The 24,263-nt window shown below is 45.2% G+C and overlaps 1 protein-coding gene across 1 annotated transcript in view; it reads right to left on the bottom strand.

Annotated features, from left to right (window-relative positions):
• The window catches only part of TTC21A (tetratricopeptide repeat domain 21A), a 51,132-nt gene that overhangs the window by 22,698 nt on the left and 4,171 nt on the right, over positions 1 to 24,263 (bottom strand). Inside the window, exons 4-14 of the mRNA XM_048511208.1 lie at positions 23,575 to 23,741; positions 20,986 to 21,108; positions 19,604 to 19,761; positions 17,493 to 17,577; positions 15,369 to 15,467; positions 14,868 to 15,063; positions 10,225 to 10,322; positions 6,175 to 6,375; positions 4,070 to 4,199; positions 1,973 to 2,130; positions 202 to 414 (exon numbers count right to left, since the gene is read on the bottom strand). Of these exons, the coding sequence (XP_048367165.1) occupies positions 202 to 414; positions 1,973 to 2,130; positions 4,070 to 4,199; positions 6,175 to 6,375; positions 10,225 to 10,322; positions 14,868 to 15,063; positions 15,369 to 15,467; positions 17,493 to 17,577; positions 19,604 to 19,761; positions 20,986 to 21,108; positions 23,575 to 23,741 (1,628 nt within the window). The remainder of the gene's footprint in view (positions 1 to 201; positions 415 to 1,972; positions 2,131 to 4,069; positions 4,200 to 6,174; positions 6,376 to 10,224; positions 10,323 to 14,867; positions 15,064 to 15,368; positions 15,468 to 17,492; positions 17,578 to 19,603; positions 19,762 to 20,985; positions 21,109 to 23,574; positions 23,742 to 24,263) is intronic.

Below are 24,263 nucleotides of genomic sequence, written 5' to 3'. Positions count from 1 at the left end.
GCTGGCTCTCTAGGGAGGTAGTTTACTCCCCCTCTCTGGCTGTCTTCAAGCAGTGGCTGGCAAACGCTTGTCAGGAATACTTTTGGCTGATCCTGCATTGAGCAGGATGTTGGACTAGATGGCCTCTATGGCCCCTTCCAATTCTACGATTCTGTAAATAAAGATTATATACAGATAGAGATTATATCGGGAACTTCTTACCAATTCCCCGTTGAGTCGAAGAGCTTCAGCGAGTTCCAGGTATATGGAAACCTGTTCACCTATGGTTATTAGAGGTCCCGGGCCCCTTTTAGGTTCCCCTTTCAGCTGACGTAAGCTGAGAAGCATTTTCAAGACTTTAATGGATTCAGGATAGTCCCCAGATTTGTTCAGTGCTCGGGCTCTGATGAAGTGGTACATGGGATGATCTCGAAGCTGGCAAAAATATCGAACAGGATGCAATTCAGGCACACAGATTACAGGCTCCTTCTGAAAATAGCACACTTGTTAGGTCTTGGATCAATAATCAATAAGCGGACTCTAGATACAAGATCAGTAGTCTTTATTGAGTTGGCATCAAGGACTCAGGCGTCAGAAAGTCACTTCTGGCGATCCTGGCTTTTACAGCCATATTGATTCCTCCGTGTCTCCCCTGAATTCCCCCTCCCAACTTCCCAGAGAATGCGAGAAAAATGAGGTGTGAAAGACTTTGTTTCCCGAGTCAAGTGTCCCAAGGCCAAAGCGATAGCCTCCTGCTGGGTTGCGTCCACGGCCTCCATAGCTCCCCCTCCCATCCGGGACACCAGCAGGGTCAGCCTAGTTCTCTACATGACTAAGCGCATAGAAACAAAAGGCCTATTAACATGAGACAGGTGTGATTATATGGAAAGCTGATGTGCAGAACCTGTTGCACAGCAGAAACGTTTCCAGGTGTTTCCCTCTAGTCTAGTCCCACTGCCTGTGGTACTCCTAACACTTGCAAAGGCTTCAAGGAAGTGTGCAGTTGTATGCAGGAGAGACATACTCTCTTACGGTTATTTTTGTTAGCTCTGCTCTTTCTACATGTACACGCTGCATCACAAGGAACCAAAGGGGAATTCTTGTAAGCTGCGCTGCCTGCATTGGTTACCAGTTGAATTCCGAATCATCTTCAAGGTGTGGGTATTGACCTTTAAGGCCTTACACAGCCTGGGACCCTCGTACCTTCGGGACCGCATTACCCCATAGAAGAAGAAGAAGAAGACTTTATTTACAGTCAATGACCAGATGTATTACAAAGACTCCAAAATATCTACAAACAAACAAAAACAAGAATACAGATCTCTCTCCCGTATTCCAGCACTATCCCTCTATATATCATTATACTTAGTAAACACACCAAACAGCATAAGAATACTAAACAAAATAAAAATATCTAAGGGGGCATTACCCCATATGTCCCGGCTCGACCTTTGCGTTCCGCAGAGGCCAACTTACTGGAGGTCCCTGGCCCCTCAATGACGCGGCTGGCCTCCACTTGGGCCAGACCCTTTACGGCTCTGGCACCGGCCTGGTGGAACACTCTCCCACCAGCTGTCCGAGTCCTGCGGGACCTTGGAGAATTCCACAGGGCCTGTAAGACCGAGTTGTTCCACCGGGCCTTTGGAGAGACCAGCCGCTGAGGGTGCTCCAGCCCCCCCCCTCCCCGCTCTATATGGGTCCCTAACAGCATCGGGACCCATTTACTGTGGGAGGATGGTGTAAGGGTTTGTGGGACACTGTTTTGGGACATAATCTGCTTTCGGATTTAATTGTTTTAAACCGTATGTATGTTTTTATGTGTGACATGTTATACTGTACACTGCCCTGAGCCCTTCGGGGATAGGGCAGTATATTAAATTAAATAAATAAATAATAATAAGCGTTCACCTGTTTCCTCTCAAGAGGATCTGCCAGTGAACAGATAAAAGGGGTGGGGGGGGTGGGCAGCCCTTCACTTGGAGCCTGGCCTTACCTGGAAATTATGGCTGACCCCTGTTTCCAGCGAATGGGCACATTCTTTAATGTTTCTCTGAAACAGGTGGATCTGGGCCATGAGAAGATTGGCATCGGTCGACGTGGGGTCCAACTCCAGGCAACGCTGCAGGGTGCCCTGGGCAGTTTCAATTTCTCCTGCAAAACAGCCTGGCATGTCAAACCTATCTTCTTGATCTTCTGTATCCTTAAAGGAATGTTCAGCAGACGTTGAACCATCTGGTGACCTTCCACAAGCACAGGAGTTTACTAAAGAGCATGGTATGCTGCTCCCTGCCTATGCCTCAGTTGGGTTAACCTGAAGACAGATGTAGCATTTCCGGAATTGCAGAAATTCCCTCGTGGTATTCGTTTTGGACAGACCTTTTCCTCTCTCGGTAGGAGCTCTGGAAAAAATGGTTCTGAATGCTGGCAGCACGGGTTTGATTTTTAACTGGGCAAAAGCCTACCCCGATGGAAATGCATGGAACTGAGGTTCAAACAGCCACTGAGCACCATTTCTCTCCTGTTGCAATTGACAGAGGGGCCCAAACACAAGTTCTTTTTTAAAAAACCCATGTCCAGAGCCACAACAGTTGGCAATAGTCAAGAGTCCTGCAACACCTTCAACAGAGATATGTATGGTTTTTATTAATTAATTAATTAATTAATTAATTAATTAATTAATTAATTATATTTATATACCGCCCTCCCCCAAAGGGCTCAGGGCGGTGAACATGAATATACAAATAGAGCACAAAATAAAATCAATAAATCTCAAATAATTAAATAAATCATAATAAAATGGCTCTATACTCTTTGAATCATTAAAACCCCATTAAAAGCAGCGTATTAATATCAAATACAATAAATAATAATACAAAAGGAGGCGACCTAATAACTAATGCACTAAAAGAGGGGAGGAATGACGGCAGTAGATCCCACAAATGTCGTGTTAACGGGAAGGCATCAGCTGACCAAAGGCTTCCCCAAAGGCAGAAGCTGTTCTGAGGCCAAGAGAGGAGCAAAATGGAGACCCCCATCCAAGAGGCCGGCTTCAATAGCCTGCCCAGCACCACAGCCACACCGTCTCCAAGGAGGTTTCCTAGCGGCATGGGGGAAATAGGAAAAAGCCTCCCAGGTGCCAGAAAGCCCCCAATGGACTTATGTCACCAAAAAGGTGCAGCAAAGCCCCAGTTGCCGGCACAACAGGGGTTTGGTTAATAGCAGTTTTTTTTACCCTTCTTTACCATTAAGGGGTATCAAGGTGGCTTACAATCACCTTCCCCTCCCAACACACACCTATGCAGTTTGAATGAATTAAAATCCACAAGCATTACTGTTTTGCTTTCAAAGAAGAGTTGGCTTTTATGCCCTGCTTTTTTGTCTACCTTTAAGGAGTCTCAGGCCCCTTCCGCACACGCAAAATAATGTGTTTTCAAACCACTTTCACAACTGTTTGCAAGTGGATTTTGCTATTCCGCACAGCTTCAAAGAGCACTGAAAGCAGTTTGAAAGTGCATTATTCTGCATGTGCGGAATGAGCCTCAAAGAGGCTTACAAGTCCTTTCCTTTATTTCCCCAGAACAGGCACCTTGTGAAGTGGGTCGGGCTGACAGAATTCTAAGAGAACTGCGACCAGTCCAAGGTCATCCAGCAGGCTTCATGAGTAGGAGCAAGGGATCAAGGAGAAGGAAAGTTTGCATTTAAACCGCCCTTTCTCTTCTATAAGTAGTATCAAAGAGGCTTACAAACTCCTTTTCCCTTCCTCTCCCCACACTTTGTAAGGGAGGTGGGGCTGAGAGAGTTCTGAGAGAACTGTGACTAGCCCTAGGTCACCCAGGAGGCATCATGTGGAGGAGTAGGGAAATAAATCCAGTTCACCGGATTAGAATCTACTGTTCGTAATCACTACATCACGCTCACTGGTGGGATTCAAATAATTTAACAACCGGTTCCGGTGGTGGGATTCAAATAATGTTAACAATTGGTTGTTTACAAGCACCATTTTAACAACCGGTTCTGCCGAGGTGGTGCGAACTTGCTGAATCCCACCACTGATCACGCTGGCTCTCCCAGTGATCGACGATCTACTCACCTGATAAATATTTAACCTGTGCCATTAGATAAAGAGGCTCTATCATCCCAGGAACGGCTTTCACGACTGGATTCAAAATTATAGTTGATTGTTTAAGAACAGATGATAAAACCTGACCAGGTAATCTAGGCTATGAAAAACAAAGAAGAAGAAGAAGAAGAGTTTGGATTTATATCCCCCCTTTCTCTCCTGCAGGAGACTCAAAGGGGCTTACAATCTCCTTGCCCCCCCTCACAACAAACACCCTGTGAGGTAGGTGGGGCTGAGAGAGCTCTGAGAAGCTGTGACTAGCCCAAGGTCACCCAGCTGGCGTGTGTGGGAGTGTACAGGCTAATCTGAATTCCCCAGATAAGCCTCCACAGCTCAGGCAGCAGAGCTGGGAATCAAACCCGGTTCCTCCAGATTAGATACATGAGCTCTTAACCTCCTACGCCACTGCTGCTCCAAAGATGAATGTATTTCAAATCTTTCAGAACATGACATTCATGTGTCATGGATTTGGTAAATACAAATTGAGAACAACTGTTGACAGCAATTGGTGACATATTTGAAAGTGTTCCGGCTGTCTACAAACAAGGAACTGCCGGCTCTAGTTTATTACTGTTATATTCCTAAGAAGTAACAACCATTTAGGATTGCATTCTTGGAGATGGACAGAAGCAGCAGCTGGGATCTGAGTGTTGCCAGCTTCTCAAGAGAACAGATGCAAATACATTTCATTTAGGTGCTTACTGGCTTCTACAGGATTGATGAACGTTTGTATATAAAACAAAAGGTATCACAAAACAATGTCTGTCTTCAAAGCGTTTTCCCGCAGGCATGTTTTGCTCCAACTTGGCTTCCTCGCTACAGCAGTGTTTTCAGGAGCCTTCACATGACACTGCCATTGATTTCTTCTGTTTCTGGGTGATTCCGCACACGAGTAAAATAGGTTCAACCCAGTTCCCTGAGAAGGGTACTGATATAGGTCGAAGCCATTGTTGTTCCCCACTGCAACCAGCTTGATCCCAGCTCGGAGGGCGGAATCATCCTGTGCCTCTTCGCCGCTCCGTTCCGATTGGCTACTGTTCTATGGCAATGCTCCGTCTATCCCCACACACGTTATAAAAAAAACTGCCACAGGAATGGAGGGACGAAGGTGGCGTTTTTTGATTGGCCAGCTGTACGCATGCCCGAAACACTCAGCTGTGATTGGCTGAATCCCTGGCACCAGAGATTCCGCACTTTACTGGAATCGAGCTGAGTTCGAGCGTGGTTCCCTGAAAAAGTAGTAGTTCCCAACTGGAGTCGGAAATTTGACCGTTACACGGGGCGAAGCTGGTACAAAACCATGTCGATCCCAGTGGTTGTGCGGAGCACTTAGGTTGAACACAGCTCGAACTTCCGCACTTGCGTTATCGACCTCTGTGTTCTTTCCCATGCTTGGCTGTGAGCCCTCCCAAATCGGGCTAGAGACCACCTTTTTCAAGAGATCACAGTAAAAGCAATTTCGGACATGGGGCGAAAGGTCCGCATATTTCAGGTTCTGCTCACACCAACACTATTTTCTTTACTGCATTCCCTGCAGCAGTCATTTCCACTTCCCAGTGGAGAGCTTTCTGTTGGAGACTGGTAATAGCTATATCGCTATAGTGCTATAACATTATAATGATCAACAGCAACAATGTACTAGTACCTGGCTTTCATTCTTTTCTTTTCTTTTTAATTAGACCGGAAGCCTTTTTGGTTGCAGAGTTATGAGGGGAAAGGTACCAGCTGAACATTTCCCCTTATAACTCTGCAACTGGAAGGGCTAGGAGCTTATATATTTAAAACAATGAAAGCTGGGGGGCTAATACATGATTACGATATTCTAGTACTTCAAAAAAGTGGCTGGACAAGGAATGGCAACCATAGAGGGCTGAGGCAAGGAAAATAAATGGAAAATTGCTGTATGGGTGCTCGATTGCTAGTGCAAATGCCTACACACTCAGCTGCAGTGAGAGCTACGCAAAAAATTCATTCTGTGTGGAAGCAGCCTGGGATTCTCCACATGCAAGCAAAGTGACCCTGTGAATAATTTCTGCCCTCTGAACAGGCCAGGAGAGTGAAGTGGCATTCCCTACCTGCTTGGGACAAAAGACCAAATACTCCTTCATAATTTCAGTCACAAACATAGGACTGAGTTTTTCATAGTATTCGATGCTCAGAGGAAGACCCTGCAAAGCACAGAAATGGAGGTCTGCAGCTTCGTTGAGCAGGGTAGTAGCCGCCTGTTCGTTCTTGTGTTGCCTCGAAACGATCACAGCCTGGAGGTAAGCCAAGACCTGGAAGACAGAGAACGCTGCCTGTGACGCGACTGGAGACGTCTTTAAGGATCAGCTCGAGCCTCAACTCTGTACTAAAGGGACTAAGGGGACGGAAATATTTTTTTTAAAATACATTTTAATAAATGTTCCAGCCAACAAAATAGTTGCCCTTTGGAGCAAAATGACTGCAGCCCACTGCATTTTATTTTATTTCATACGATTTCGGCAGCGCGAATCGTTTTAGCGAGGTATTGGAAGTCAGCAGCGATCCCAAAGATAGACGATTGGATAATCAAGATGCGGCAATTACAGAAAATGGACAAACTCTCCTTTCTCATAAATAATCGGTCACCAGAATTCTATCAACAAATATGGCAGCCATGGTCAGACTACGTTTCTGCTACTTAAACATCAAGTAGCAGGAGCAAAATTAAAAGTTTTCTTTTTTAAGTCACACAAGATAACTCATCATTCTTTTTTCTAAATCTAGATATTGTAACAATATTATCTCTACAGTATGTAAGTGGACTAGAGGAAATCCACCGTTCGCTATTTGGAAATATGATAGTTGGAGTGGAAGCCAAAGGGAGGGTGAAGGGGGAAGTAGCAATGGGCGAGGGGGGGGTAGTAATGGGAAGGGATAAGAGGGGAAGTGTTGTGGGCAACTTTAAATTTTAAGTTAGACCAAACTGTTGGTACAAGAAATTTATTTGGAATAATTACCCACAAGTATATATAATGTGAAGAAACAAACAATTATGTATAGATTTCTGTACTATATTGTGCTTCTGTATAAGAGACTTCCGCCTCTTTTTTTTTTAACGCAATAAAATATCATTAAAAAAAAATGTTCCAGCCAACAAAATATTTGCCCTTTGGAGCAAAATTACTGCAGTCCACTGCACGTGTACAAACTGACCAAGGTTTTGAGAGAAAGAATGCACAATTCCAAATGTATTTGCTGGTGCAGAAGGCAAAAGGAAACTGAGTAAGAAAGCGATGATTCCTCCCTGCCCAATCCAAGGCTGCGCTTTCTGAGAGGTAATTTCCCACCAAAAAACCTAGCCCTAGAAGTTTCCAAACCGCTGTTCTGCACACCTATAATGCCCGTTAGTGTGATGCCCAGAGGCCACAAAGAAGTGAACCTTGAAACATACTTTGAGAAACTGGTTTTAATGGCTAGATTTGAGTCCAGCAGCACCTGTTTTAAGGGTGATCCTGCAAATGAGTTCCCTAGCTTCATTTTATAGTCTGTCCCAGAAAAAAGATATTAGGAGGGTTCTGTATTCCTCCGCCACAGAACTCAACATGCCGGACCTTCTTTCTTATGGAATGCTCTGCCTAGGTCCGTGGTGGCGAACCTTTGGCACTCCAGATGTTATGGACTACAATTCCCATCATCCCCTGCCAACATGGCCAATTGTAGGGGCTGATGGGAATTGTAGTCCATAACATCTGGAGTGTCAAAGGTTCGCCACCACTGGCCTAGGTCCTAGTGCCTACCTAGCGCTGCTTCCCCCATCTGTTTGAAAGGAAAAATAAGTTTTTGCATTCAGTTTAATTATAGGACATCCTACAACATTGGCACCCATCTCAGGCACACACCTTTACTCCCAGCTGGCCTTTGTGACTGGATTTAAAATAACAGTGAGGAGAGAAGACACGTCTGCTCCATCAGCCATTTTGCCGAGAAAAAGTATTACGCGGTTTGCAAAAGGCAAGTATTGGTGATAATCGTTCAACGAACATAAATGCTCTTGTATCAAACTACCACGATCAATAATGCATGAAACAATGGTTTTGACAAAGGCAGCGCGTAAAAATGGACAATGATTCTCATATTCGTTCAGGACTATATTCTGATGAGGAAGCATGCAATTTTCTCAATCACTGCACCTCAACTGACTGTACTAACATGTTTTTCTGAGACAGAGTACGGTACTGGATGCACATACCGGTAATGCTTAATATGTTTCCTACGAGTAGAAACCAGTATTTTTGGAGGCTACTCCTCGTGACCTTGTTTATTTATGTCTGCATATTCATACGTGATGTATTCATGCTACCCCCGCCCGGCCTTGGGTTCGGGCGCCACACACTTTTATAATTTTGTTATAATCTTGTTGTATCGTATTGGCTCTGTATTGATGCTGCTAGTTTTATGATTTTTGTAAATTGTTTTAACCTGATTTAATTTATGTTATTCTGTGTATTGTTGTTTTGGCCTGTGTATTGTTGTTTTGGGGGTGGGCGGTTTAGAAATTTGAATGATGAAGGAAGGAAGGAAGGAAGGAAGGAAGGAAGGAAGGAAGGAAGGAAGGAAGGAAGGAAGGAAGGAAGGAAGGAAGGAAGGAAGGAAGGAAGGAAGGAAGAAAGAAGAAAGAAAGAAAGAAAGAAAGAAAGAAAGAAAGAAAGAAAGAAAGAAAGAAAGAAAGAAAGAAAGAAAGAAAGAAAGAGATCTATATGGCAGGGATGAATGCTTTCTGACATGTGATCATGCAATACATGCACTTGAACATACGACGCTACTGGCCCATCAAGCTGACTGGCAGTGGCTCTCCAGAGCCTCAGGTGGAAATGACAATGGGAGACCAAAAAGATGCATAATTGATGGAAAATCTTGTCCTCTCAGTTTCAGAAGCATCTGATCAGGTGGGGCAGCAGAAGCTGGTGGAATTGATGGGGAATATTTTTTTCACACGCTTCTGCAGCTCTTATCTGATTTTCAGCTGCAAATGGAATGTAATTATCAGATTTCTTGTGCACCTGATTTATCTCCAAAAATGTAACTGTGGGGTGGCTGTGAGTGAAGCTGTGAAAGAGGGAAGAGGGAGTTGTCAGGCTGTGGGGGTTGGGCAGTGGTGGGATCCAAAAATTTTAGTAACAGGTTCCCTTGGTGGTGGGATTCAAACAGTGGCATAGTGCCAGTGGGACTGGGTGGGACACGACGGGGGCGTGGCTGGGCATTCCGGGGGTGGGGCATTAATAATTTCTCTGTTACTGTAAAAAAAACCTTACTGTTAAAAAAAAGGTTCCTAATTTCCAGCTGGTATCTTTCTGTCCATAATTTTAAACTCATTACAGCAAGTCCTACCGTCTACTGCCAACGGAAACAACTACTTCTCCTCTAATTGACTGCCTGTCAAATTCTTAATACTTTCAAATACTTAATTTTGTTTCTAGAAATCAAAAGAAGGATACTTTCCTTAAACAAGGAACTTTACCATATTTCTAAAACATGTTTTTAAAACAGCCCAACAGGGAGAATTAACCCATTTTCCACCTTCGCTAACCAGCCACATAGGAAACAACAGGACTTGATGATTTTTGGACCTAATGGAATTTCTAATGGAAAAGCAGACCCAATTAGTAACCCCCTCTCGGCACACACAAATAATTAGTAACCCACTCTCGGGAACTGGTGAGAACCTGCTGGATCCCACCTCTGGGGTTGGGCCGCAATCCTTTTCACTGATTCTTTTGCGCCTGTGCCGCTGAGGGATAGGGTGGGAGATGGCAGCAAGGCACACAGTCACTGGTCATGGGGACGCTGTCCCCGCGGGCCTCCGTCTTGCTCACTGCCCCAGCCACCTGCCACGTGGAGCCATCTTAAAACACCAAGTGACCGGAAGCGGCCAGGGACTAGCAAGCCTGGTGGCTTCTTAGCTGGATTTGCTGCCGAGTCTGCCTTTTCGAAAGGCTTCAGATCCCAGCAAGCATCGTTAGTTTGGAAATGACTGGTGGAAAGAGCAAAACTGGCAGCCCCCTGAAGAAACACGCAGGGGCCTGGAACTGGGGGGCATTCAGTTGCATCTCTGGTGTTAAATTCCTAATAAGTCGAGGGGGGGGGAATAAAAGAAATCTCACGGCAGATTTTCCGGTTGATTGCTGAACTTCCCGTAGAAACTCCAACTGCTGCTCTGCTTCTTCCAGCTTCCCTTCCAGCACCAGGCACCAAATAACACCTGTGAGGCAATAGTTTTCAAAAATAAGGTCAAACGTATTTTGCAGTAAAACATATTTTGACTGACAACCACCTATTTGATCGGCTCTGAGATGAAAAGTTACCACAGATTAAAGAAGCAAACAGAGGACCCCCCCCCCCCTTGTGTAGATAGAAACGCACTTCAACTGTAGTGGCTCACAACAGGGTTGTCCAACTTCTCACAAAAACTGCCACTTCCAATAAAATACAACTCAATAACAATTTTGCTGATGAGTCCTGTGTGACTACAGGTGGTATATAAATGGCTTCTGGTTTTAAAGGAGGTTATGCTTATAATTCAGAGCTTTGCTGTTGTTTTAGCCTCTTGCCTTGATATTGATTGGGATGTGCTATTGATTGATCTTACTATTTTATTACTTTGCTTCTGGAGGTGGGGGTGGGTGGGTTGAGAGAGTTCTGAGAGAACTCAGACAGCAGGCTTCACATGCAGGAACGGGGAAACAAAATAAGCCTTTTGGGGGCCCATAAAATTGAACCCCCAGAAGCAAAGTTCACCAAGCCTGGATGCTATTACCAGGAGGGCCTTCTGGAGCCACCTTGAAAGTCAGGTGCCTCTATCTTCAAAAATGTGCAGCCTGCTTACATACTCAGAAATTCCCCACTGGCTACAGTGGAGCCAAGCCACTGCAGATAAGAGAATCTGGCCAAATTTCTTGGGGTGCTTGTCAAAGGTGCATTTTTAAAGCTAGTGACCCCAAAATGTCAGGTTATCACCCAGAGACTGTTCTGATGACATCACCCAAGTTTGGTGAAGTTTGGTTCAGGGAGGCCAAAGTTATGGACTCTCAAAAGGGTAGCCCCCATCTCCTGCTAGCTCCCATTGGAAACAATGGGGGTTGGGGCACCCCCTTTGGGGGTCCATACCTTTGCCCCCCTGAACCAAACTTCACCAAACTTGGGTGGTATCATCAGGACATTATCCAGATGATACCCTGAAATTTTGGTGCTGCTAGCTTTAAAAACGCCAAAAAACGCCAAAAACGCCAAAAACTATCAGATGGACCCGAATTATTCGGGTATACCCGAATATTCTGTTATATCCGAATATGTTATTTGTCTTATTCAGGCATACAGATAATTTTATGCCTGAATAAATCCAAATCCGAATTTTACCTTTGTATTGACGAAACCTAATTTTGAGTCCATCAAGAAATCCTATTCTGATCTTTCTGCTTTTCTTCAGTTTATCAAAGGAGAAGTTTTTGCAGAGATAATAGTTTCTAACAAGAATGTCTACTTCCCTTGAAGTATGCCTTACATGAAAACAGTCTTTTCTCATGAGATAGTCAATTCTTTGTTGTTGGAGGTTTTAAAGTATCGATTGAGAGAAGCAAGCCTTTATTGGCATAGACAACAGTACAACAATAATAAAAAACGGATTAAAAAGCATATACAAAACAGGAAATAAATGTTAGGTCGAAGGAAATCTACTGGCGTTTGGTAATTTCCAGGAGAAAGTCTGCCACTATCATACAGAGAGAAGGATCAGGGTTGTCCAACAAGTAGTGTAATCTAATTAAATCGGGGAGATCAGGTAAATGTAAAGGAGTAAGATTCACATACTTGGATCTGATTTCCTTGAATCTGAGACAGTGTAGTAATTGGTGGGCCAGAGATTCAACTGAGCCATCGTTACATGGGCACAATCTTTTAGCCTTTTCTTGCTTATTAAATCTGCCATGCAACAAGGCAGAAGGCATAACATTAAACCTGGCGAGCATTATGGCTCTCCTTTGAACGGGGTTTATTAAGCAATACAGGTAGTGTGCCAAGTGGCCCCGTTCAAATGGGAGAGAAAAATACAGGGGGGAACACGTTTTCTTGGCTTAAAGTATCGATTGGATTCTTAATTGTGGGGGATATTATAGTTGTAGTCCCCGTGTTGGAATAAATGGCCCTGATGGTCTTTTCCAACTCTGAATGTAAAGAAAATATACTTTCCTGAGCTATGGGTTCTCCTTGCATCAAGTAGCATCAAGGACAAGACGAGTGAGCACACAAAGCTAAGGGGTGCAGAAAAGTACTTCTTGACTAAAAACCTCTTGTTATTACTCTTGCTATTTATGCATTCACCTTTTAACCAAACTAACTGCAATGAAAGCAAAGGGAACACAATACTGCTTTGAACGCAAAACCAACTAGTTACGACTCTTCTTTACAACGTGGGTGTAAGCTATCCCTTCCTTCTCCACTAAGAATGTGCCCTGCATAATATCTGATAGAAGGTCTCCCACATGCACAAGGAAGGGGTGACAGGTGCAGTTTTTCCTCATTAAGAAAAAGGAAACAATCTTACAAATCAAGCCACTGAAGCCAAACCATGGCATTGTGGTGAAAAAGGAGCATGTTATACTTATATGTGGATAAAATGTAAAATGGTGAAAAAGTTTTGGGAGAATATTTTGAAATATGTAGAACAGTTAGTAAAAGTGAAAATTGATGTAAATAATGATTTACTAATTGTGGGGATAATAGATGATATAAGAGTGAACAGAAGTTTGGAACCAATGTATAAAATAATGATCAGAGCAGCACACGCAGTGTTGGCGTTGGGCTGGAAAGATAACAAAAAATGGACAGTTTCAAAATGGTTGGAATATATTTGGGAGCAAATACAGTTAGAGATTTTTGAGACTGACAAAAAATATACCATGGCAAGAAAAAATAGAAGATATTATGAAGCTATGGACAATATATGAAAAATGGATGGAAGAAGCCGGATTTAACGAAGAACCATGGAATAAGAGAATAAGAAGAATGAACCTCCTGCTGCTTGCATGAAATAACCAATAGAAAAGAGGGGGAGGGGGGAGAAAAAGGAAATATGTATAGAAGGAACAAAGATATTGAATGTAACAAATGTACATATATTCTATACAATATTTTTTTTTTAAAAAAATGAAGCCAAACCAGCCCTGAGATCCCCTGGACCAGGGGTAGGGAACCTGCGGCTCTCCAGATGTTCAGGAACTACAATTCCCATCAGCCTCTGTCAGCATGGCCAATTGGCCATGCTGGTAGGGGCTGATGGGAATTGTAGTTCCTGAACATCTGGAGAGCCGCAGGTTCCCTACCCCTGCCCTGGACTGTCCAAACTATTTCTGCTTGTCAAGGCTTTTAAGTGAACAGTTCCATCTTTTTAAGCTCTTTTTATGAATCGACTGAGAGCTGTCTTGTGGATATTACTTGAGGCTGCTGCATGTTGTTTCTATCCTCTAGTTATGCCCTGTGGCAGACCCTTAGGTTGTTTTTATGGCTTCTTTAAATATTTATCCTTTTTATGGTTGTTGCCGTTTAGATTTTATTGTAACGTTTGACTTTGTCAGCTACGTCGAGCGGTTCTTTGGAGAGGAGCTCATTAATTTTGGAAACAGTGAATAATACCTTAGTTGGGTGTTGTGGGGTTTTTTGGGTTGTGTGGCCGTGTTCCAGGAGCATTTTCTCCTGACGTTTTGTCTGCATCTGTGGCTGGCATCTTCAGAGGAACTGCCAGTCACAGATGCAGGCGAAATGTCAGGAGAAAATGCTACTGGAATACGGCCATACAGCCCAGAAACCATACAACACCCCAGTGATTCTGGCAGTGAAAGCCTTCGACTTAGTTGCACAGATAGTTGCACGGAACTCTCCCATCAGATGTTATTTTCTATGCAAGATAGAAGGAACATCTTTCCAGAAAAACTGAATGACTGCACATGCCCAAATCATATGTTTAAGGTATGTGTTATGTTTACGGGTGGAAAGGTACCGGATAGACATTTTTTTCCAGTAAGAGTAACTCAGCAGGGCTGGCTAGGGAGGGGGTGAGCTTCCCCTCTGTGGCAGTCTTCAAGCAGAGGCTGGAGGAATACTTCTCAGGGATGCTTTAGGCTAGACGTCTCCAAGCTATGGCCCTCCAGATGTTCACAGACTACAGTTCCTATCAGCTCTGCCAACTGGCCATGCTGACAGGGGCTGATGGGAATCGTAGTCTATGAACACCTGGATGGCCATAGCTTGGAGACCCTTGCTCCAGGCTGATCCTGTTTAGCAGTTGGCCTGTATTACTCCTGCCAACTCTATGATGAAAGTGCATACCAAACCGCAGCGTACTGAGATGAGCCATAGAGCAGTGTGAACCTAGCTTGAAACTGACTTGAGGATGGTTAAACAGCCAGAGAGAAGAACTGGTTTAAAGGAGCAGCAGTGACGTAGGAGGTTAAGAGCTCGTGTATCTAATCTGGAGGAACCAGGTTTGATTCCCAGCTCTGCCGCCTGAGCTGTGGAGGCTTATCTGGGGAATTCAGATTAGCCTGTACACTCCCACACAGACCAGCTGGGTGACCTTGGGCTAGTCACAGCTTCTCGGTGCTCTCTCAGCTCCACCCACATCACAGGGTGTTTGTTGTGAGGGGGGAAGGGCAAGGAGATTGTAAGCCCCTTTGAGTCTCCTGCAGGAGAGAAAAGGGGGATATAAATCCAAACTCTTCTTCTTCTCTAAAGGAGGAGATTCTTCAAAACCTACCTGTCAGTGATTCTGTCGTGTTTTCATCCAACTCTGCAGCTTGTCTGTACCACCCGGATGCTTCCTTCCATTTCCCCTGAAGGCTCAACTGATATCCTAGTTCATTCACAAACTGGGCATCCACGTGCGGTTTTCTGCTATAGGAGTTTTTAACAAATGCATACGTTTCCTGCAGGATTTCTTGATTCTTCCCAGACTGAAGGAAACACAGTTTAAAGAAATGCACCGGTAAGGCACGTGTTTGAGACGTGTATTCAGGTCACAAAGTAGGCTATAAATCTCAGACATGTACTTAAAAAATCAACAACAAACTAACAATAATGCTTATGGGGATTAGCTTGAAAATCAGACATATTCCCTCATGGATTGAAACGAACAAATTTCTTATGGGTGCAGGCAGAACAAAGCTTCATCTCGAGAGGGCGTCAAGGATTTAAAGAAGAGCAAACAGCAATTTGTAAAGAGGGGCGGTATGAACGACTAAGATTCACCTGCTCTTACCAGTCTACTGACCACAAGGATTTTTTTAAGGTGAAGTTCTGATCTTTGAGGTTCTTTCATCTCCAAAGCGCTCATCAGCTCTTTCAGTTGTTGCAAGGCCTGCGTTCAAAACATGAATGTTACTCCAGGCTCGGAAAGGCTCCTGTTTCATAGATCTGATTCCTTTGAACAGCATATCAAATCAACCCAGGAAAGGGGGGGGGGGGAGGAGACACTGCAATTTGCTTTAACTGCATTCCTCAGCCTAAGTCATTTGCCCCGTGGTGTTTCTTGTTTGCCTCTCTTGTAATTTGTAGTAAATTGCAGCATGTATCTGGAAGGGGTGGGGATCATTTTGACCCCAGCCCTGCTGAAAGGCAGGGGGGAAATGCTATTGTATTTTCTTCATTTTCTTCTGTTTTTCTTCATGAGGTCTTTGCTTCCTTACTGTTCCTTACTGACAAAGGAAAATACTTAATAAAGGACTGGGACTTTTTGCCCCCTTGGCAACTCCTGGCATATTTAATGCCATCTCTGCTGCCGTGCTTCGGAGTCTATCTGACACCTACTCTAGCAAGTACCCTTGTTCTCTGAGCAAAGCTTAAAGCTTTCCTTCTAACTAGCTGTTGTGGGCTTTCCGGGTTTTCCTTCTACATTTTTCTTCTGAAATCTGACACGCAAAATGATTAGTTCTGAACCAGGTTGCAACTTCTTCATGACCCAATGCAGGTTGATTATAACCAGCTTTTCTGCTTAATCTCATCTAGTCCCAGAGGCGTAGCTCCAAGGGGGAAGGAGGGGTACGACACACCGGGCACGTGCCCCTATGGGGGTGTGGCGAGGGCGTTCCGGGGCGGGACAGGGGCAGAGGACACACCAGTGCACTGGGCACTTTCCCCCCTTGCTACACCTTTGTCTAGTCCAGGGGTCTGCCACCTGCGGCTCTCCAGATGTTCATGGACTACAAATCCCATCAGCCCCTGCCAGCATGGCCAATTGGCCTCTGGGACTAGATGAGGCTCTGGGACTAGATGAGGGACTAGATGAGCATGCTGGCCTCTGGGACTAGATGCATGCTGGCCTCTGGGACTAGATGCGATTAAGCAGAAAATTGGCCAATTGGCCATGCTGGCAGGGGCTGATGGGAATTGTAGTCCATGAACATCTGGAGAGCCGCAGGTTGCAGACCCCTGGTTTAGTCCCAACCCCCACCCCTGCCAATGCTGCCTGTTTCTCACATGGCCTCTGCCCACAGTTCCCTGCACAGCCCATCTGGTGATCAAAAGGGGCCATTCTACCTTCTTTCTTCAGGATCGCATCTCCCCACAGAGATCCCTCCGATCCTCTGACAGTAACTTGCTGGTAATCTCCGGCCCCAAGGACATTCAGTTGAGTTCCACCTGAGCCTTTTTAGCCCTGGCTCCTACTTGGTAGAATTCACTCCTGGACCCTGCGGGATATGAATCAATTCCACAGGGCCTGTAGAACCAGAATGTTTCACCTGGCTTACGATTAAGATGTTCTAACAAAGGATCATTCTGGCCCCTGAGCCTAGACACCCTCCTCTCTCACCCATAAGACTTTATAAAATCAGGGTGAGAGCTGGGATTGATATGTGGACATTTCATAGTTTAATGGCCATCTGAGAAATTATTGTATATCAGATTGTTTTAAAAGTCTAACTTATTAATGCTGAATTTTAAGACTGTGTTTTTAAACATTTGTGTTAGCCGGTCCTGAGCCAGCCTTGGCTGGAGAGGGCGAGATATTAAGTTGAATAAAATAAAAATTAAAAATAACATCAATTAAAACTGGTTGGATCCAGCCTGGAATATTCTGATGCACAGAACAAGCATTTCAAGAGATCTGATGGCCAGCAAGAATGTTAACAAATCTACTACCCTGTTTTCCCGAAAATAAGACGTAGTAGAGGTTTTGCTGAAGTGCTAAATATAAAGCATCCCCCGAAAGTAAGACGTAGCAAAGTTTTTGTTTGGAAGCATGCCCGTCGAACAGAACACCAGAGCATGCAGCTGTGGAGCGGAAAAATAAGACATCCCCTGAAAATAAGACATAGCACATCTTGGGGAGCAAAAATTAATATAAGACACTGTCTTATTTTGGGGAAAACATGTTAATACTCACCAACTCCATATTCCCGGTCATAGCAAGATGATATACCACAGTATACTGGAGCGCATCAATATCGTTGGCATCTTTGGCTAGGATCCTTCAACAATATTGTACAAAATATTACAGCGCAAAATGAGTCACAACACAAGTAATTAACCCCTGGCCTAGGTCTTTAATGAGAGTGTGATGTAGCAGTTACGGTGGCAGCCCAGGACCAGGGTTACTTGGGTAGTACGCCAAAACTCTCTGGATGGCCTTGGGCGAATCATTGTCTCTCTGCTTAACCTAACTCACAGGTTTACTGTGAGTATGAAATAGGAGGAAGGGGTGGAGATAGACCAGTGATGGCGAACCTTTTTGAGACCGAGTGTCCAAATTCCAACCCAAACCCCACTTATTTATCGCAAAGTGCCAACCCGGCAATTTAACCTGAATGCTGAGGTTTTAGTTTAGAAAAAACTGGTTGGCTCCCTCTTCCTACGCCCCACCCGCTCGAGCAGGGGCCAGCCTGCTCTAGTCTCTAGCAAGTCCTGCGCGCACTGCTCTGTGACTCTCTAGCATCTCTGCCTCCTCTGCACCCCCCCCACCCTCGGGCAGCAGTCATCCAGAGCACAGGCACCAGGCCCACCAGCCGAGTCCTCCCTGCTCACCGCGGTGTGCGCACATTGTGCTCAGTAGCCCAGGCCAGCCTAGATGTGTGTATGGGGGGAGTGATTTTTCGCCCCCACCCACATGATGAACTCTCTGTGTGTGTGCCCACAGAGAGGTCTCCGAGTGCCACCTCTGGCACCCGTGCCATAGGTTCGCCATCACTGAGATAGACCATGTATGGCTCACTGAAGGGAAGGAGTTCTTAAACGGTAATAATCACCATATCTAAAAATAGAAAAGTGGGTGACTCTTCTGCAGATGCTAATAGTTACGAAACAGGGTCATCCTCAGACAAGTTCATTTTTTAACATACGGGATTCCTCAGCTAAGCAGAAAAAAAAATATGTAAATGAACCGAAACTGAAGAAGCAAACCTTCCCGAAGTAGCTGGATGGGAACTAAATATCTCCAGAAGGAATGGGATGTTGAGTCTGGATGAGTGTCTGTCAAAATTCCTCCAACTCCTCTTTCACAGAGTCACTCACAGCAGTGGAAGGGGGTGGGGGAAAGGCGATCAACATGACATCATGCAGGGGCATAACGAGGCAAACTGTAGCCCTGGGCAAAACCTGAGCCAGGCCACTCCACCACGACCAAATTTTTTTTTTGCACCAGGACATTGGTGCCTGCAGGGGGTGCATTTTTAGAAATATCAGCACCAAAATTTCAGCGTATTATCAGAAGACTGTCCTTATACTACCCCCCAGGTTTGGTGAGGTTTGGTTCAAGGAGTCCAAAGTTATGGGCCCTCAAAACTGTAGCCCCCATCTCCTATTAGCTCCCATTGGAAACAATGGGGGATGGGGGCACCCCCTTTGGGAGTCCATAACTTTGGACTCCCTGAACCAAACCTCACCAAACTTGGGGGGTAGCATAAGGACAGCCTCCTGATGATACGCTGAAATTTTGGTGCCGCTAGCCTAACAACTGCGCCCCCTGCAGGCCAAAAATGGAAAACCACTAAAATACCCAAAAACGAACCCTGCATTTTGATGCCCCCCACAAGGTGGTGCCCTGGGCAGCTGCCCACCTTGCCCAATGAGTATTACACCCCTGACATCATGTCTGGGGAAAACTCAGATATGATACAATGGCAGTCTAGCAATCTCTGGAAATTCTATGGTAAAATCTGGATATGGCACCAGTTTTCGCCCGGAAGTGATGTCAGTTCACACTAGGAATCAACGGAAACTCTGGTTTTACCAGAGAATTTCAGCCATTCCTAGAGAGGTACATCATCACTTCCAGGCTTTCCCTAGAAGTGATGTCACACTGTCATCGATGAATGCCCCTGATGCCCCCGCCCAGTCTCCTGACGGTTGCCAGGCTGGCCTTGGGAACCCTAGAATAGAAAGTCCGGGAGGGAAAGCATTTGAGGTAGCAGGGCAAGATTTCCAGATCGCTGTTACAGCTGAAGTAACCACTTCTTAGGGACGTGACATTTTTCATTCTATAAATAAAATCATCCCTACCTTTTACTTTCTTCGATACTTTGCTCCCAGTCTTGCAAGGCTAAATGTAACCTCATCTTGGTGACAAGGGCAGGTGTAAAGAAAGGAAAAGTAACCACAAGTTGACTAATTATTTCCAGAGCACCTGGATAATTTTGTTGTACTATGAAATATTTTGCCTATGGAGAAAGCAGGGAGAGGGAAGAAGGGAAGAAATATGATTGTGGCTTTTGTGTAAGACGTCTGTACGGCCATGTCCTGATTTATATGGCCTATCAGTGGTGGCAAACTTTTGGCACTCCAGATGTTATGGACTACAATTCCCATCAGCCCCTGCCAGCATGGCCAATTGGCCATACTGGAAGGGGCTGATGGGAATTGTAGTCCATAACATCTGGAGTGCCAAAGGTTCGCCGCCACGGGCCTATCACATCTGCATCTATGGAAACCATCAACAGAAGAAGAGCCCTTCTGGATCAGACTAATGGTTCATCTAGTCCAGCATCCCATCTTACACAGTGGCCAACCAGTTCACCTGGAAGGTCAACAACCAGGCATAGAGGCCATGGTCTTTGTAAGATCAGAAGAACCCTGCGAAATCTGACAAGTGGTCCATCTCATCCTGCATTCTGTCTCACGCAGTGGGCAACCAGTTCTTCAAGAAAAGAAACATGAATGTGCAGGACAAGTCCGAATTAAACAGAAGTCCAGCCCAAGATAGCTTGGATGGTTCCCCCGTTTATCTGTAATGGAGCGGTCTCACATTCAACTAGAAACAACTGAGACAGCCCCAAGCAAGACTATTCTTCATAGCGCTTTGCCTTCCCCCAGGATTAGCAAATTAGCAGGGTAAATTCCAGATGTAAATAATAAACATCGAAATAAAATAGATGTTATGGAAATTTGCTGAATAGGGCGGCTACAGAATTTGCTGGGTACAGAATACAGCTGGCTTGGGAACAGAAATTTCATTTTTATTTTAGCATAGAGGGTACAAACCCCCATTGCTGCTTTGACTTCTGATATTTCCAAATAACTAAATTTTATTCTTTGAGAAAATAATCAAATGTCTTAAAACATTTCTAAGCCTGGAAGGAGAGGGGTGGCATATTAAACTGAATAAATAAATACATCTCTGTATCTGCTAGGTTTAGATATTTTGGATGTAGATAGCGAAATCGTACACAGAATTGGAGATATATATGCTTATTTTATTTCACTGGGCTCCAGTGACCCTAAGCCTAAGTCCTTAGAGGATCGCCATGGAATGCTCAGGCTGTGAACGGCAAAAGCCCTACACCTCTGCCTTCAGTCCTAAAAACTGGGCATCATCATGTCTCTAGAATGAATATAAAGAACGCCACAATCTACTAAGGAAACCAAAAAGAAAGGAATCAGTCTACCTTTCCCATCATCCCAAATATATCTGCATGGTCTTGAATCCCTTCATCCAAGTATTTGATAGACTTCTTCACAGAATGCTGTTTGTCCGAAGTTACGTACATCCATCCTTTCAAAATGAGGCCCTTCAGGGATTTAAAAAAGAACAAATCCAGCACATGGGCAACCCAATGAAATTGTAAGGACAGTAGGAGCATGTGGAAGCAAGAGGCGTAGCTAGGGAAAATGGAGCCCGGGGCAAAACTCTGAGTCTTGGGGCCCCCCTCCCCCGTATGGGCAGCCGTCCTCCCCCCCATGATCAAAGACCACCCTCCCCCACTACAACCAAAGAACGATTTTTTTGTACCAAGTCATTTCAAAGTCACCATCAGGGTTGTCAGCTCTGAGTTGGGAAATACCTGGAGATTCAGGGGTGGAGCCTAGGGAGGGCGGGGTTTGGGGATGGGAGGCACCTCAGCAGGGTCGAATGCTACAGAGCCCACCCTCTGAAGCTGCCATTTTTTTCCAGAACTGGTTTTGGTTGTCTGGGAAGCAACTGGAATAGTGGGAGATCTCCAGATACCACCTGGAGGTTGGCAACATTAGAGTGTGGAGCAAAGTTAGTTTCACATTCCTTTGTTGTAGATATACACAAGTTAAGTGCAGTTAGAACTTAAGAGACTCTAGTCATTTGAAATCTAAGAAGAAGAGTTAAAATCGACCCCGTTTTTCTGTATCTTTAAGAAGTCTCAAAGAGACCTATGAAGCTTCATACAAAGGTGGGGGGGGGAGGGCAATCTACCCGTGGTAGGAGTGCACAGCTGCCCTGGCAGATTTGCCCTTCCTGGGACATTTGCCCCAGTGGAGAAGCAATTCTGCTGGTGTGCAGCTGCCGCTGCCCTCTCCAGTGCTGGAATGCAGTGCGGGCAGGCTGGGAGAGAAGCCAATAATAGTTGGCTTTCCCCTGGCCATTTACTGCCTTATGCCAGCAGCCAGGACTTTATATTTCAGTGATGGCGAACCTTTTTGAGACCGAGTGCCCAAATTGCAACCCAAAACCCACTTATTTATCGCAAAGTGCCAACACGGCAATTTAACCTGAATACTGAGGTTTTAGTTTAGAAAAAACGGTTGGCTCCAAGGTGCATGTTACTCAGGAGTAAGCTTGGTGAAGCAACCATGCAACGCTTCAAATGGGTGAATCATGACCCTAGGAGGGTTTACTCAAAAGCAAGCCCCATTGCCAGCAACCGAGCTTACTCCCAGGTAAAGGATTGTGCCCAGGCCAGCATAGATGTGTGTGTGGGGGGGTGATTTTCTGCCCCGCCCACATGATGAACGCGCGCGTGCCCACAGAGAAGGCTCTGAGTGCCACCTCTGGCACCCGTGCCATAGGTTCGCCACCACTGTTATATTTGATACCTAAAAAGGTGGCATAAATCTATTAAGCCCATAGGGGATTCTCCGTGGCAGGAAGGCTCTTTTGCTTTGCCAGCCTGCCCATGCCACTGGAAAGCCCTTATGGGAGCAGTGGTGCCGTGTTGCTGCGGCCAGCCATTTGGCCTCTTGGATGGGGCTGCCCTTTTCTTCTCCCCCTAACAGACACCTTGTGACCTAGGTGGGGCTGAGAGAGTTCTGAGAGAACTGTGACTGGCCCAAGGCCACCCAGCTTCATGTGGAGGAGCAGGGAATGTAATCTAGTTCACCTGATTAGAGTCTGCAGCTCTTCGACTATTATACCCATGCTGGTACATACTTCCTAGTAAGTATGTTTAAGAGTACTGCTTTAGGGACTGACTTTTGAGCAGGAGAGTAAGACTGGAAGAAAAACTGAGGACATAAAGCCAGTGGTCTCATGTCACGCTGTGCAGAAAAGAGATTATGGAGAACAATACATGGGTGTCACTTTAGAAGGCTGGGCCCACACACACATGCTTTCTTCTCTAGACAGGAGCAGCAGTGGCGTAGGAGGTTAAGAGCTCATGTTTCTAATCTGGAGGAACCGGGTTTGATTCCCAGCTCTGCCGCCTGAGCTGTGGAGGCTTTTCTGGGGAATTCAGATTAGCCTGTACACTCTCACACACGCCAGCTGGGTGACCTTGGGCTAGTCACAGCTTCTTGGAGCTCTCTCAGCCCCACCCACCTCACAGGGTGTTTGTTGTGGGGGAGGGAAGGGCAAGGAGATTGTAAGCTCCTTTGAGTCTCCTGCAGGAGAGAAAGGGGGGATATAAATCCAAACACTTCTTCTTCTTCTTCTAGACATAAGTAGCTCCACAATGGAACATTCTCAGCTGGTATACTCAGCTTTGGTAACACCAAACAGTTGTTGCAGAGGCAGGGGTAAAAAGATCTGCCTGGAATCAGTCCCTTTCCATAAACAAACACATTAGTACTATCTGGAATTTACAGTGTTGGTCATCTGTTTGGCGAAGGTGTCCACATGCCAGGATCACAGCAAGCACACCCTGAAGTGCTAACACATCCACAGTGACGGTGCTCTGTTGGCCTCTATGTCATTGTTACTTACAGAGTCAAAGAGACAGTTCAAGTTTAAAGGACAGTTCAAAGTTCAGGAGGAGGTTTCTCAGTGCGAACAGGTGGATTGACTCTACCTCTCTTGTCCCATTCGATATTTGCAGCATTTTGTCGATGTACTCTTTGGCTTTGTCGTGCTGATTTATTAGCCACAGGAAGACCCCGGCGTAATACAAGGCGTTGCTGCCGGCAGTTTTCCACAGGTCCTTTAATTTGTTCTGTAACTCCAAAACAGCAGTGGAATCTGAAAGCAGAGAGGGAGGCGGTAATATACATTATGGGGTGTTTTTTTCTCTCGCTGGTCCTATTTACATAATTCAGAAACCATTTGGACAAGGAAGTTCCCAAGACTGGTTTTGAGTTATGCGAAAGTGTAGCTAGAAGGCAGGTGGGTGGATACCTGGTGAGAACGTTTGAAGGGGGGTGGGAATCTGCGTCAGTTGGGATCTAGCAGTGACATTCCCCCCCCCCCACCTTTGTACCAGCCTTTTCACCAAACTTTGTTTCCTTTATGCATACCTAAAATGTATTTCTTCAAAATAAACTCCTGATGCAGAGTTCACCCTTGGAATAGTTGGGAGGAACTGTTATGATGATGCCCGTAATACAGAACAATGTTATGGATAGAACTGTGTTAACACATCAGGAAATTGTAATACAAAAGCTGGGATAACTCTTCAGTAATGCCAATGTCTTGACCTGGATCAATACAGCATGGAAAAGTCTGAGAACTTTTTTCAATCTGCACGTTAGAAAAATCGGGAAA

This window comes from Sphaerodactylus townsendi, linkage group LG11, assembly GCF_021028975.2.
Source record: "Sphaerodactylus townsendi isolate TG3544 linkage group LG11, MPM_Stown_v2.3, whole genome shotgun sequence".
Taxonomy (NCBI): Eukaryota; Metazoa; Chordata; class Lepidosauria; order Squamata; family Sphaerodactylidae; genus Sphaerodactylus; species Sphaerodactylus townsendi.
The sequence above is the reverse complement of the archived record's forward strand: the minus strand, read 5'-3'. Positions and strand labels throughout refer to the sequence as shown.